The following is a 16,501-nucleotide window of genomic DNA, read 5'->3' on the forward strand; positions in this document are numbered from 1 at the left end:
TGGTAATTGCATCACCTGCACAAGCAATAATTCCATCACCTGCGTAATAGTAAGGAAATCATAAAAACATGACCTTGACCTTGTTGGTGGGCCTGAGGACTGGAGTTGGGGAACACTGCCATGGACAACAAATTGAAGTCGAGCATGTGCACCTCCGGTCAGACTCCACAGAGCACCATTCTCGGGAATGCTGAGGCTCCATATCATCGAACCAATAGCGATCTGTATATTGTGAATAATGGACAGCTATAAATTTCTTCTTTACAGTTCTTGGCAGCTACGCTTCAATTACTGGAAAATCTCTTTATGCTACGGAACTACATCTAATTTATTCCGATAAGGCTGCGCAGCAGGAAAAGTTTCATATTTCGTCATCAGTAATATGTAATTATGATACTGGAGAGCACATTCAGTTCATCTGCCTGGTAAAGACACGGGTCAGGTAAACGCTATAAAACTTTCAATCGAACTTCTCACGCAGTAAAGAACTTATAAAAGAACAGAAGTCGGGAAGGAGCCGCAGTTACTCTACATAAATATCACCAGCTCTAAAGGGTTTTTTTTTTTACTTCTTAGCATAATGACTGCAGTACCGAGCCTCCAAACCTTCATCCTTCAACATCATAATGTCCTGGGGACATCATTTTTTGCGCTGTTGTTGCTCATACTGGAAAAATTGATGGAACCAGAATTCGACTGTCCTTCAGATCGGGGACTTGGCATCGCCTACAGTATGACATTTTTTGGAATTCCCACTTTTGTTCTTTTTGTTCTAGGCTGTAAGTTTTCGGAAGGATGTTGTAAAGCACCACACAGCTGCGGTGACCTGGTGTACACTACTATACAAATCATATACGGCCCCCTGCTGTGGTTCTTCATTTTATTAGCAGATGGACGATACGCTGAATGCTTTATGAGATCTTTGTCTGGAAAGGATATAGGATCCGCTGCAAAGGCAATAAGTCAGGTAAAAAAAATGTTCTTTTTAAAATTGATCAGTAAGATTTGTGAACTTTAGAAAAAGAAAAAAGATGTATTTATAGGTGTCAGAGCTAATATAACCCTGCATACAAAAATACATGATAATATACTGTCTGTAGCCACCACTAGAGGGAGCTCCCTGTATACAGAGATACATTATAAGATTCTATCTGTAGCCACCACTAGAGGGAGCTCCCTGTATACAGAGATACATTATAAGATTCTATCTGTAGCAACCACTAGGGGGAGCTCCCTGTACACAGGGATACATGATAATATCCTGTCTGCAGCCACCACTAGGGGGAGCTAACTGTATACAGAGATACATGATAAGATTCTGTCTGCAGCCACCACTAGGGGGAGCTGACTGTATACAGAGATACATGATAAGATTCTGTCTGTAGCCACCACTAGGGGGAGCTGACTGTATACAGAGATATATGATAAGATCCTGTCTGCAGCCACCACTAGGGGGAGCTCCCTGTATACAGAGATACATAATAAGATTCTGTCTGCAGCCACCACTAGGGGGAGCTCCCTGTATACAGAGATACATGATAATGTTCTGTTTGCAGTCACCACTAGGGGGAGCTCCCTGTATACAGAGATACATGATAAGATACTGTCTGCAGCCACCACTAGGGGGATCTCCCTGTATACAGAGATACATGATAAGATCCTGTCTGCAGCCACCACTAGAGGGAGCTCCCTGTATACAGAAATACATGATAAGATCCTGTCTGCAGTCACCACTAGGGGGAGCTCCCTGTATACAGAGATACATGATAATGTTCTGTTTGCAGTCACCACTAGGGGGAGCTCCCTGTATACTATACATTCTTGAGAAAATCTAAGCACATTCTTTTTTAATACTACAGCTTTGCTTATCAGGCAAAATTGTAAAAAATCTGGTCCTTAGAAGGTGTTAAAATTTGGTAAATAGAACCTCAGATAAACAACATATAGGAAATTACACCGTGCCATTATTTATTTTTCACAAACTATACCAAATAACAAAAGCAGTTTATGAAAAATTAAGTACACGCCCTGAGCCAATAGCTTTTAAATATACCTTTAGAAGTAATAACTTGAAAAAAAACTAATTCTGTATGACTCATCATTATAAAGCAAATTTCAGCGGAGTTTACAACACTACTAACATTCCTCGTGGTTTGTGGGAATTAGTTTCTGCACGAGATATTTTACGCTGGACCACCGCAGACCCCCGATTCTTTCCTATTCAGCCTTTCTGATGTAGATCTGCTGCTCGGGTTCATTGTCCTGTTGCATGACCCAGTTGCAGCCAAGATTAAGTTTTTTGATAGACGGCCTCAACTGTGACCCTAAAATACTTTGGTATAAAGAGGAGTTCACGGTTGACTCGCTGTTTGCTTTTCACTAAATGTGATGAAGAGCAAGATGGTCAAACATATCCATTATTGGTCTTCTCTATCCAAAAGAACATTGTTCAAGAAGTCTTCTTCTCCGCACACTTTAGCCCTGCTGTCATGTTCTTTTTGAGAGATATAAGAGGTTTTCTCCTGATAACCCTTCCAGAGAATCCTCATTTTTCTAATTGTATTATCATGCCCTTGAACACACTAACCAAGGCCTTTAGAGTCTGAGCTGTAGAGCTTGGGTTTATTGCAATTTCTTGTAAGATTGATCTTGGGATGAATTTTCTGGGCCAAACACTCCTGGGAAGATCGTCAATTGTCATAAATGGTTTCCACTTGCGAATACTCACTGTAGCTGCGAATACTCACTGTAGCTTGATGAACAACAATTTGTTTGGAAATGGCCTCATAACCATTCCCATGTCTATTGGAAACTACAATTGCTTTCCTAAGATCATTCCTGACGGCTTATCATTCCTCTGGATTAATGAAAAAAAGGTAGAGAAAACTGCACATCCCGATTGTTTGTGTATAAAAACATTTAAATTGATATTCCATTTTGATAAGAAGAACAGCATATCCTATTATTACGTACGCTCCATAGAAAAATAGCTGATGCCTTTCTGACGTATAGCCGCCCTTAGTCATAGTGAATATTAAAAAGGCAAAACTAGAAACAACTTTAAACAGCCTATCCACTGCGAGTGAATCATGATGATGAAGACGACAACTGGAAGCACAAATGTAACAAAAATTGTATCACCCAAAAATAACTATAAGGCCTCATTCACATGTCAGCATCTGCATGCCAAAACCAGAGGAGGAACCCACAGGGAGAGCACCTGCTCTGTGTCCTGACCCCAGCACACAAACACCAACGAAAAACTGACCAAAAATACTGATGTGTGAACAAAGCCCAACAGCTTACATATCCAAATTACTATGAAAAGGGAAAAAAGTCTATAAGTCAAGGTTAATAGATTTACAATACATCTTTGTTCACCGCATTTAAAGAAAACTTTTCAGGGCAGACCATGTTGTGGTGGTTTCTTTTTCCTCCGTAGGGATTCACGCTCATCAGTAGGCACTCAGCGCAGGCAGAGGTCTTGGTGCAAAACAAGTTAAGGTTTATTGCGCTTCTCCGCATTCTCAATGAATGTTTTCTCCAGCATAAGAAAATCAAATATTACAGCTTTTCCTCGGCCCAAAACGTATAATGAAGCACACAGTCCTTTTGTCAGAGTAAACACAGTACATTAACACAGTTGTTATTATTAGTTATCTCAGGCGCAGTCCGTAAAATCAACATTGATTGGACAAAGACCACAGGGCATGGGAGCTCCCTGACGCCGCCGGGGATTTAAGCTTATCCTCTGTTCATCTGAAGTGCATTCTGACCAGTGTTTTGAAAAAATTCTCTTCCTTGGACAATGGTCCCATTGAAATCTCCCCCTTTCTATTCTACAGTCAAATGACGCTTTGATAAAGACCTATTAGGGTTGAAACGTTGGTGTATTAGGGTGGAAACGTTGGTCTATTAGGGTTGAAACGTTGCTGTATTAGGGTTGAAACGTTGGTCTATTAGGGTTGAAACGTTAGTCTATTAGGGTTGAAACGTTGGTCTATTAGGGTGGAAACGTTGGTCTATTAGGGTGGAAACGTTGGTCTATTAGGGTGGAAACGTTGGTCTATTAGGGTGGAAACGTTGGTCTATTAGGGTTGAAACGTTGGTCTATTAGGTTTGAAACGTTGGTCTATTAGGGTTGAAACGTTAGTCTGTTAGGGTTGAAACGTTGGTCTATTAGGGTGGAAACGTTGGTCTATTAGGGTTGAAACGTTGGTCTATTAGGGTGGAAACGTTGGTCTATTAGGGTTGAAACGTTGGTCTATTAGGGTGGAAACGTTGGTCTATTAGGGTGGAAACGTTGGTCTATTAGGGTTGAAACGTTGGTCTATTAGGGTGGAAACGTTGGTCTATTAGGGTGGAAACGTTGGTGTATTTTGGTCACGTTCAAGCACAAATATGTTTCTGCACTTTTTGAATTCCGCTTATCACGGAATATATATATATATAAACTGTTCATCACCCAAGCCTAGAATGTGCGGTGAATCTCTTACTCATGTCTCTGTGAACCCTGACAGTCAGTATTTGCGTATAATGGATTATATTTGATTGCTACTATAAGGTGTGTTGAAGACTAGTTTATTAAAAACTTTTTTTTCTTTTTGTCATCATATAGAAGCAAAACTTCTGTCCATATTTATGATTTTTTTTCTTCTTCTGTTTTAATGGATTTTTACTGTAGCCTCGAGCTAATAGTCTTTTTTTTAGTTATCTATTTTTCCTGAACAAATGGGTTTGGATCTCATAATATCACCATAGGGGATTGATTCTAAAGTGTGGATGGGATGAGCACTAGTCGCATGCAGAGTGGTATTTCCTCCTACCTTTTTCCGATGCATAAAGTTGTGAACTTTGGTTTGATTGCCACCAGATAAAACAAATCCAAAAATTCCATTATTAAATTTGGACTGGAATTAGTGAAATGTAAATTATCATTGAGGTAATCAATGAAACTTGGCATGGTCGTAACGTTACCGAACCACACTTATTAGTCTGTTGTCCATGTAGCAACCATACCCAATTAAATTCTCTGCAAAGGGGATTGTCTACAGAAACAAACAGTTCCTTCCACCACTTTACAAATAAGATTGCAAGCAATAGGAAGAGACATGACCCCATGGGAGTTCCCTCCGCCTGCAAAAAAAAAATTCATTATTGAAACTGAAAAAAATTCTGCTGCAATAAAAATTGTGTGGCCACTAATAAAATTATTTTAGATCTTGAGAATAGGAACTATAATTATTAAGACGATGCAAACTCAGCATTGCCTTTTTCATAGGAATGTATAAGTAAAGATTTCCACATCGCAGGTAGAAAAATAAAAAAAATTTTTTGCCATTTAAAGCCATCCATAGCTTTCAACACTAAACTACTGTCCTTCAAAAAAAAAACTGGCAACCTGGATGCTAGCGGTTGAAAATGTTCTTCAACCCAGGGGCACTGAGCCCCTCATTGAGGGACGCTAAGCCTGAGATGATGGGAAAAAATGGGTGAGGGAAATATGTTTTTGTGCGTTTTAGGAAGGTCATGAAAAATGGGTGTAGTGGGTGTTCTTTAAAAAGTAATTGTATGTTTATTTAAAATCCCATTTTCAAACCATCCAAAATATTGTATAACGCTTTTGAAAAGACATCAGTTGGATTGGACCTCAATCTGCGGTAAAAAGCATTGTTACCCAAAATATCATATACTAATTTTTGTTATAAAGAGGCATCCAACAGTACAATATACCCGGCTTGTCGGATTTACGTATAACCAAATTGCTGCTATTTTTTAGTTCACAAATGGCATTATTTTGATTTTTGGTTAAATGATATAGTTTTTTAATTTTTATTGGCGGTGACATCATGGTGAAAAGCCAACCGGTCCTTTTCTATCAGATTCTGAAATATGTCTAATGAAAGTACGTGAGATTTTACTGCATAATAATAAGGTGTGAAGACACCGGGAATTCCGTGGGCGTAATACCACTCAGACAACACAGGGTGAGGGTAAAACAGCGTGGCAATAATTTATTGAACCACAAAACAGGCAATAAACACATAGGACAGTCCCAGCAAATACCCAAGATGGTGCAACATTACACAGTGTCACCCTTCCTTCTCCGCCCACCTTGGGATAGAACAGCTGTGACTTTGGGATTTCCAGGGCCGACTACCTCAACCAGTGGCCCCATCGAGAGAAGGTAGCAGCAAGCTTAGGAAGCTGACAGTCCATTGAGGTACAAGGCCAGGAGACCCAAGGGTCCCACCCTGGCCTCTCCCGAGAGTTTCCATGGGACCAAATAACCGGCTGGTCCCAATCTGGCTTCTCCGAATGTCTCTATGGGTTCCAGGCGACCGGCGGGTCCCACCTGGCAATCCCAAACAACATATCCATGGGGACAGATGACTTCATCGTCCCAACCTGGTCTCCCTAAATGTATCCATGGGCTCTCTGATGGTCAATGGAACAGATCCGTATCTTTCCAGTCAGGGCCGTATACCCTTAGGCTATGTGCCCACAATGCAGAAATGCTCCGGATTTTTACTTGAGCGTTTCTGCATCTCCCTGGCAGAAAAAAATGCATGCGGATTGTACATGCGGATTGTACATGTGGATTGTACATGCGGATTGTACATGCGGATTGTACATGTGGATTGTACGTGCGGATTGTACATGCGGATTGTCCATGCGGATGTGAAGCGTTCTTCACATGCATTTCCGCATGCGGGTTGTGAAGCGCTTTCCAAGAAATTTTAGCATCACTTGTAAAGTGCTTGATAACTTGGTCACACTATATAAATCCATGCAAAAGGCATATATAGTGTGACCGTAAAAGAATGGTAAAAAATAAAAAAATAAATATATACTTACCTTCTGATGGCCCCCGGAGTCTTGATTCGATCCGTCTTGGCTTGCGGTACACGGAAGGACCAGCCGACGTCAGCGTCGCGTGACCCGTCACATGACTAACTGACGTCAGCGCAGGTCCTTCAGTTCACCGCGAGCTGCCGGCAAGCGAAGACAAGCACACCGGGGGCCATCAGAAGGTAAGTATAATATTTATTTTTTATTTTATTCATTTTTTACAGGTTCTATGGTACCCGGGTCCGGGGGAGAGTCTCCTGTCCTCCACACCCGGGTACCATCCGCACATTGAAACGCATGGATTCTGCATGTGCAGATGCAGTGATGCGGAATCCAAGCGCTCCAATGTAAGTCAATGGCGGCGAAAAAGCAGCGCTTCCGCAAAATAATTGGTTGTGCTGCGTTTTTTTCCGCAATGATAACCCGCAGCTGAAATTTCCGCAGCATGTGCACAGCATGGGGATTATCATTGGGGAACATGGCAGATGTGAGGAGCTGCCCATTTTCTAAAGACTATGATACTTTTCCAGCAACGGACCACCATTTTTGTTAATATTATTATTGTGTTTTATTAGTGATTTACTTGTTATGTTTTATATAGTTCTGCTAACTTGTCAGTATGTGCACTAGATTCACTTGTAAAATGTCCAGCATTCCACTAATCTGTATCTCAGGAGTATCTAACCATTGTTCCAACAGCCAACAATCTCGTTATGTGTGTGTAGATTGTAGACACAGTGGAGCCGTCCCCAAAGGGGGTCTTACATGCAGTCTCAGGTGAAGGCCTCTAGAACAATCTTCATTGTTTAGTGAACAGTGAAAGTTTAAGGGGGCGGGTGTGATCACTTCTGACCTGGGAGGGGACTGAGCCCAGTGGAAGAAAGGACAGACATGTTTTAGGAGAGTTGGGTGAAAGGACTGAAGGAAGAGGATGGAGACAGTGAGTATGGCCTTATACAAAGCCAGTGGAACTACTGAACCCAGATTGGGAATTTGAGGACTGAGAGAACTGTTTTTTGGCCATTTACCTGGAATTGCTTATTACCATGGCTGTGACCAATAAAATATTGTTGCATCGTTAATCTGCCTAGGTGATTACTTACAACCCACAACCGCACATCTTTACAGCAGACCTTCTACCAAGCGTTTTTTAAGCGTTTCTGCAGTGGAATTGCCGCTGCAGAAACGCTTAAAAAACGCATCGTGGGCACACAGCCTTAGGCCGGAATCATGTAGAATCCAAATCTGTGTCTCTCTGGATCGAACCATGCTACAAGCTACTCTCCTGAAGAGTATGTCTGATTTTTGATTCTCCCTTTCAATTCTCTTTTTCAAATCTCTCTGCTACAGAGGCATATGTTCCTTAAATAGTTCACATTTGTTCTTTCAAGTACAATCCACAGGGCATCGGTTAGGGAGGGTATTATTCCACAGGGCTCAGGTCTCATTGTTTGAGCCTTTAATCAATTTACATAGTTGGTATAGCAGGGGGCTCTTGTAAATAAACATCTAGCTGGCTTTAGTATAATATGCAATTAGCATAGTTACAAACATCATTGTTTCAGAACCAAGAGAAGACAACATTCAGGGTTATACAAATAGTGGTCTGTCCTTCTTGACCCACCAAAGAAACACACACAAGTTCTAAAGTCAACACAAACACAATAGTGTATTTCTCTTGGCTTAATAAGTCTAGACGTCTGGCTGATTAAGATAAGAAGCAGTTTCGTCACATAAGGGTTTGAGACTTTTGGTTTCACATCATGATCCTCCACCAATTCTTCCAAATTATGATGCTCATCCATTTGGTTTAGCATTACTATGGCATTCTTTTCAGAATAGGATAATTCTTCATACTCATTAAATATTGTAAATGTATTGCTGGAATAATTTTTCCCTAAAATATTTCAATCCTCATCAAAAAATGCTTTATCACTGTAAGCAAATTTATTGCAAGATGGTGGGAGGATTGGTTTATTTTTTCAGTAGACAATCCCTTTTCAAAGAATTTAATTGGGTATGGTCGCTATATAGACGACATACTAATAGTGTGGTCCGGTAATGTAGCGACCCTGCTAAGTTTCATTGATTGCCTCAATAATGACACTGGGAAAGAATTTTGAACATAATTTTTGTTGAGTTTGGTTTTTCTGCCGATTTAAAAAATGCATGCTAATTCCAAAACTGCGGTTAGTTTCCTTCTATCACGCCAGTTTTTTTCTTTCCAGCTTATCTTAAATATATTCCTCTAGGCTGAATTGAGGGTAGCACTAGTGCTCTGCTAATGGCCGAGAGCGAACAGCCCTCAGTGGGTAGGGTGGAGGACAACCTTGGTGACCGGCAACAGATTGTAATTTGTCTCGGCTATTCAGTGACAATGTGGTGAGAGGTTGTGTGCCGGTCTATATGATGAAAAGTATTCTGAAAATCTGTACACAAGGGGTTAGGAGAATTTTTTTTTCATTTACACACTTATTTCCTTTCTTTCAGATCATGGCTCTCTTTGCTTTTTATCGTCGTAAGTGCCTAAACAGCCCTGATTATTTTGTTCTATCTGCGGCAGTTTTACCTGTCCCAGTCAAAGGAGAAACGTCAGGACAAATGTCAGAACATTGTCACACAAGCCTATTTTGTATATTTTAAAGTAAAGCTTGGTGATCAAGATTGTAGTATCGGTGTCTCTACCACCTGACAGGCAGAGACGCCGTCCCTCTTACCGCCGCGCTCCCCGCCCGGCGTTCTCCGGCGCTCCTGCTTCTGCTGCTGCTGGCGCGCGCAGTTTCCTGGGCACTGTGCTTAGAGCGCGCGCGCTCCCTTCCTCTTAAAGGGGCCGCGCGCGCCGTCCTAAGGAGTCCCCGGCCAATGGCCGGAGGACCTCTCATATAAAAGGCACCTCCTCCAAAATGGAGGTGCCCGTGCAAGGTTGTGGCTTTGTGTATTAAACTCTGCTTCAGCCCACAGGTCCCGCTGCTAGCCTGACTCCAGTCCAGCCCGCCAGCCTGACTACAAGTCCAGTCCGCCAGCCTGACTACCAGTCCAGTCCGCCAGCCAGACTACCAGTCCAGTCCGCCAGCCAGACTACCAGCCCTGCCCACCAGCTTGTCTACTCTCCAGCCCGACAGTCTGTCTACAGTCCAGTCCGCCAGTCTGTCTATGGGCCCTGCCCGCCTGCTTACCAGGAAGCACCTGCCTGTTACCTGCCGTGCTTGCCAGCCCGCTTTACCTGGAAGCACCTGCTTGTTACCTGCCATGTCTGCCAGTCCGTCTACCCGGATCACCCGTCAGCCTGCCTGCCGTGCTCATCTGCTGTACCGGTCAGTTCCTGCCTTCTGACCCATGGGAGTCACCTGCTCTCATACAAGGTCTGGCCCAGAGTAGCACCTGGTCCCTCTGCTCGGTCCTTCCCTGGTCACAGAGTCGATTGAGCCGCCGTACGACCTTGGTCAGTCCGAGTTGATACCTAGTTAAGCCCCTCTGGTCCCTCCTTGCACCGCAGCACAGAGGTTCCACCACCCGGATCCATAACAGTTTGCACGGGCCATGGAACCCGGTGGCCCCCAGGCTCCTTCGCTTGCTGACCTATACCAGGAGGTTTCTCGTCAGAGATCCCAACAGGAAACCATCCTGACCTACCTGCGGTCTGTCAACTCTCGCCTGGACACGCTGTCTATCACACCTGTGCCCGCCTCGAGTCGGGGGCGACACCCGCTCCGTCGGCGCCGCGGCCTACCAATACCACGGCACCCAGCCTAGGACCCCGGCTTTCTGCGCCTACTCGTTTTGGAGGTGACCCCGTCTTATGTCTGGGTTTTCTGAACCAGTGCACGCTGCACTTTGAACTTCTGGCACATCAGTTTCCCTCCGACCGGGCCAAGGTGGCGTTCATCATGTCTCACCTCACTGGGGAAGCATTGGCATGGCTAAACCCTCTATGGGAGAGAGGGGATCCCCTGGTGTCCGATCTTCCAGCTTTCCTTACTACTTTCTGGAGGGTCTTCGATGAGCCCAGACGAAGGATTTCCACTGCCTCCTCATTGCTCCGTCTCCGCCAAGGGAGTCTCACCGTGGGCCAGTATGCCATACAGTTCCGTACCCTCGCTTCTGAGCTTGCTTGAGGCAACGAGGCCCTGGTGTCCACCTTCTGGGAGGGTCTTTCTGTTCGGATTAAGGATGAGTTAACCAGCCAGGACATTCCTACCACCCTGGATAACCTGGTGTCACTAGCAACCCGGATTGACATCCGCTTCCTAGAACGTGCTAAGGAGACTACCCGGGAGAGAGGATTTCCTTGTCTTGCTCCTGTTTTCCAGAAACCTGCTTCCCAACCTGCAACTCCCTGGGCACGCTCGCCTGAACCTATGCAGATCGACCAGACCAAGATGGTCAAATCTCGCCAAGAGACACGCCGAGCCGAGGGGAGCTGTTTCTACTGTGGTAGTAAGGAGCACCTGATCCTTTCCTGCCCGGTGAAGCCGGGAAACTCCAGTGTGTAGGACCGCTCAGAGAGGTCATCCTAGGCAAAAGTAAATCCTCTCCATTCTTGACTTTATCCGTCTCTATTTCCTGTGGAGAGAACCGCTTCTTTGAAACCGCACATCTGGATTCCGGAGCCGCTGGAAATCTCATATCCCAGTCCCTTGTAGAAAAGTATCAGATTCCTACCAAACCTCTGGCTGAACCATTGGCAGTCGCTTCCGTGGATGGAAGACTCCTTCCAGTGACCATCTTGCTCGTCACAGAGCCTGTAACCCTGCAGGTGGGAATGCTGCACTCAGAGAGGATATCCTTCCATGTGCTTTCCGGACTCTCTCACTCCCTTTTGCTTGGTCTACCCTGGCTACAGAATCATGAACCCGTTCTGAATTGGCAATCTGGTGAGATGCTCCGTTGGGGGCAGGTTTGCCAGGAGACCTGCCTGCTCCCGTTTCGCCCGGTTCGACCTCCGTCTACTCCGGCTAATTTACCTGGTCTACCGGCACCTTACTGGTCCTATGCAGATGTCTTCGACAAAAAGGAAGCAGAGACAATGCCACCTCATAGGCCATATGATTGCCCTATCGACCTGGCACCCGGTGCCACTCCACCCCATGGGCGTATTTACCCGTTGTCGTTGGCCAAGACCTGGGCCATGTATGAGTACATCGAAGAAAATCTGGCTAGGGGATTCATCCGGAAATCTACCTCCCCGGCTGGAGCCAGATTCTTCTTCGTAAAAAAGAAAGACGGTTCACTACGCCCCTGTATCGATTATAGAGGACTCAACCAGATTACTGTCAAAAACAAATACCTCCCTGCCGCTCATCTCAGAGCTGTTCGACCGCCTTAAAGGCGCAAAGATCTTCTCCAAGCTCGATCTTCGTGGGGCGTATAACTTGGTCCGGATCTGCCAAGGAAACGAGTGGAAGACGGCATTCAATACCCGGGACGGCCACTATGAATACCGTGTGATGCCCTTCGGTCTCTGTAATGCTCCTGCCGTCTTCCAAGAATTAGTTGACATCTTCCGTGACCTCTTATATTCTTGCGTGGTGGTGTACCTGGACGACATCTTGGTCTTCTCTACGGATCTTCCCACACACCGGAGGGATGTTCGTCAGGTCCTGCTTAGGCTCAGGCAGAATCACCTATATGCAAAATTTGAGAAATGCCTCTTCGAGCAAACCTCTCTTCCGTTCTTTGGCTACATTATCTCTAATACTGGTCTACAGATGGACCCCGAGAAGGCCTCTGCCGTCTTAAAGGGGCCCCGTCCGCAGGGGTTGAAGACGATTCAGCGATTCCTGGGCTTCGCCAACTATTACCGTCTCTTCATCCCACATTTTTCTTCCTGGACTGCTCCCATCTCTGCGCTCACCCAAAAGGGAGCAAATCCTAAGGAATGGCCGTCCGAAGCGGAGGAGGCCTTCCTCTCCTTAAAACAAGCCTTCTCTTCTGCCCCAGTGTTGCACCATCCGGATAGCAACAAACAGTTCTTTCTGGAGGTTGATATTTCCTCTTCTGGAGCCGGAGCGGTGCTCACCAAGAAATCTCCGTCCGGGAGAATGGTAACCTGCGGCTTCTTCTCCAAGCTCTTCTCCTCGTCTGAGCAACTACTCCATAGGAGACCGAGAACTGCTAGCCATCAAATTGGCGCTGGAGGAGTGGCGTTACCTGCTCGAGGGGACGCTATACTGACCACAAAAACCTGGCATATCTACAGAATGCCCAAAGACTCAATCCGTGTCAGGCCTGGTGGTCTTTGTTCTTCGCCCGCTTCAACTTTACCCTACATTACCGCCCGGCGGACAAGAACGTTAAAGCCGACGCCTAGTCCCGATCCTTCCTGTCTTCCGATCAAGAGGAGGAGCCTATGCATATCATCGATCCCTCCAAAGTGATGAATGTGGCCCCCTTGGACCTGTCTTGTCTCCCACCCGGTAAGACGTTTGTAGCGGTTCCAGATCGTAAGAAGGTCCTTCACTTGGGTCATTCATCCAAACTAGCCGGCCATGCTGGCCAGAAGAAGACCTTTCGTGCTCATTACCCGGCATTACTGGTGGCCTACCCTGCGCCAGGATGTGGTAGACTTCGTCACCGCCTGTTCGTTCCGTGCCTGCAACAAGGTTCCCAGACATCTTCCAGCCGGCCGTCTCCTGCCTCTTCCCGTACCGGCTGCCCCGTGGCAACACATTGCTATGGACTTTATTACTGATCTCCCTGTTTCTGCCGGTTGTACGGTCATTTGGGTGGTCGCTGACCGCTTTTCTAAAATGGCCCACTTCATCCCTCTGCCTGGTCTCCCGTCTGCATCTGTGCTGGCTAAGGACTCCATCCATCACATCTTTCATCTCCACGGCCTACCCCTCCACATTGTGTCTGATCGTAGGGTCCAGTTCACTTCGTGCTTCTGGAGAGCTACGTGAGAGCTGCTGGATGTCAACCTGGATTTCTCCTCTGCTTACCATCCGCAGTCCAATGGCAAAGTGGAACGTATCAACCAGATCTTTACCAGCTTCCTCCGGCACTTCGTCAACGCTCACCATACCGATTGGGTGGAGCTCCTACCATGGGCCGAGTTCTCCTATAACAAACATGAGAGCGAATCTTCTTCCAAGTCTCCGTTCTTTGTGGTCTACGGTCAACATCCCCGGATTCCGTTTCCCGTTTCCGCTTCAGTGGACAACCCTGCCACGGAGTCTCTGGTCAGCGAATTTTCCACTATTTGGGAAGACACTAGATCCGCACTTCTTCAATCCTCCGAGCAGATGAAGAAACATGCTGATAATAGACGTCTGGATCCACCTCAATTAAGCCCGGGAGACAAGGTTTGACTCTCCTCCAAACATGTTCGTCTCAAAATACCCTCCTATAAGTTGGGTCCACGGTTCATCGGTCCATTTGAAGTCCTCAAGCAAATCAACCCAGTAGCCTACAAGTTAAAACTCCCGGCCACTTTACGGATTCCCAACTCCTTCCATGTATCTCTCCTCAAACCAGTTGTGCTTAATTCTTTTTCCGACAATCCAGGTACCTCCCCAGCTCCGGTCTCCGCTGAGGACGTCTATGAGGTAGAGAACATTCTGGCCACCAACAGGGTAAGAGGAAAAACCTTTTTTCTGGTGGATTGGAAAGGGTTTGGCCCAGAGGAGAGAACTTGGGAACCCAGGGAGAACATCCACGCCCCGCTTCTCCTTAAAAAATTTCTTTCAGGCCTAAAAAAGAGGAGGCGTAAAGGAGGGGGTATTGTAGTATTGACGTCTCTGCCCCCTGACAGGCAGAGAAGCCGTCCCTCTTACCGCCGCGCTCCCCGCCCAGCGTCCTCCGGCGCTCCTGCTGCTGCCGGCGAGCACAGCTTCCCGGGCACTGTGCTTAGGGCACGCACGCGCGCTCCCTCCCTCTTAAAGGGGCCGCGCGCACCGTCCTAAGGAGTCCCCGGCCAATGGTCGGAGGACCTCTCATATAAAAGGCACCTCCTCCAAAATGGAGGTGCCCGTGCAAGGTTGTAGCTTTGTGTATTAAACTCTGCTTCAGCCCTCAGGTCCCGCTGCTAGCCTGACTACCAGTCCAGCCCGCCAGCCTGACTACAAGTCCAGTCCGCCAGCCTGACTACAAGTCCAGTCCGCCAGCCTTAGTACCAGTCCAGTCCGTCAGCCTGACTACCAGTCCAGTCCGCCAGCCGGACTACCAGTCCAGCCCGCCAGCCGGACTACCAGCCCTGTCCGCCAGCTTGTCTACTCTCCAGCCCGATAGTCTGTCTACAGTCCAGTCCGCCAGTCTGTCTATGGGCCCTGTCCGCCTGCTTACCTGGAAGCACCTGCTTGTTACCTGCCGTGTCTGCCAGTCCGTCTACCCGGATCACCCGTCAGCCTGGCTGCCGTGCTCATCTGCTGTACCGGTCAGTCTCTGCCTTCTGACCCATGGGACTCACCTGCTCTCATACAAGGACTGGCCCAGAGTAGCACCTGGTCCCTCTGCGCGGTCCTTCCCTGGTCACGGAGTCGATTGAGCCGCCATACGACCTTGGTCAGTCCGAGTTGATACCTAGTTACGCCCCTCTGGTCCCTCCTTGCACCGAAGCACAGAGGTTCCACCACCCGGATCCGTAACAAAGATAAGTCTTGGGGCCCCTCACATGGTGCCAGCAGTGTGTCGAGAGTTTACGAATAAGGACGAAGAGAACACGTGATAAGACGCCATTTGGTATACCTATGGTTTGACGAGAGCCAAGAGATCATTCCAGTGATTGTTACTTTTGTAACAGTAAAAACTTCAGGATATAACAAGAAAAATAAATATACAGTAAAATATCCTAGTATCCTAGTCTACCACCAGCACCTCGTTCAGCTGAAATCCCAAGGCCAGTTTTCCTTGAACTACCCTCTTTTCAAAAACAGCATTATGGTGAAGAACAAAGTCACAACATTGATGAAGCTTTTGAGATAGAAGATGTCTTAGTTTGTAAGGGATTTGAACAGCAAAAGTTGAACGATTTGCCACAAAATTTGGGACTATCAAAAAAAGTTTTAGAACTCCTAGCATCAATACTGAATAAGAAAAACTTGCTTGAAAATGGAGCAAAGGCATTTTACTTGCCATCCAGAGAAACTGCATTTATGCATTATTTTAGAAGTGACTTTGTGTATCGCCATAACATACATGGCTTAATTGAGGGATTGGGAATTACAATCTATAACGCACGTAAACGAATGGCGATAGTTCATCGATAGCTCAAAGTGGAGCTTAAAGTGTGTCCTCCTCCACAATGGCAATATATTAGGTGCAGTCCCAACTGGCTATCTAGTTTCTCTTTGTGAACAATACGGAGACGTAAAGAGAGTCATTGAGTTGATGCAATATCACAAACACAATCGGATCATCTGTGTTGACCTTAAAATGGTATGCTTACTTCTTGGTCAGCAATGCGGATATATCAAGTAGCATTGGATGGAGAGAGTGATTGACCTCCAAGATCTGACCTCAAACCTGGTGATCCAAACATTCTACATGAGCCACTTGTTGGCAGAAAGAACATTACATTCCCACCTCCGGACATGAAACTCGGCCTCGTGAAGCAATTCGTTAAAGCTTTGCCAACTGAAGGAGACTGTTTCAAGAGGCAATTTGCACATTTATGTACCTCATTGTGACATTTTCTAGCCTGTTATTTGAA

The 16,501-nt window shown here is 46.0% G+C and overlaps 1 protein-coding gene across 1 annotated transcript in view; it reads left to right on the forward strand.

The window, feature by feature from the left end:
- The first annotated feature begins 386 nt into the window (after window positions 1-386).
- Window positions 387-16,501, forward strand: part of LOC141157602 (uncharacterized) — a 39,494-nt gene continuing 23,379 nt past the window's right edge. Inside the window, exon 1 of the mRNA XM_073645070.1 lies at window positions 387-967. Within this exon, the coding sequence (XP_073501171.1) occupies window positions 581-967 (387 nt within the window). The 5' untranslated portion in view covers window positions 387-580. The remainder of the gene's footprint in view (window positions 968-16,501) is intronic.

This window comes from Phyllobates terribilis, unplaced genomic scaffold, assembly GCF_046119375.1.
Source record: "Phyllobates terribilis strain yellow unplaced genomic scaffold, ASM4611937v1 Scaffold_8__6_contigs__length_399053987, whole genome shotgun sequence".
Classification (NCBI taxonomy): domain Eukaryota; kingdom Metazoa; phylum Chordata; class Amphibia; order Anura; family Dendrobatidae; genus Phyllobates; species Phyllobates terribilis.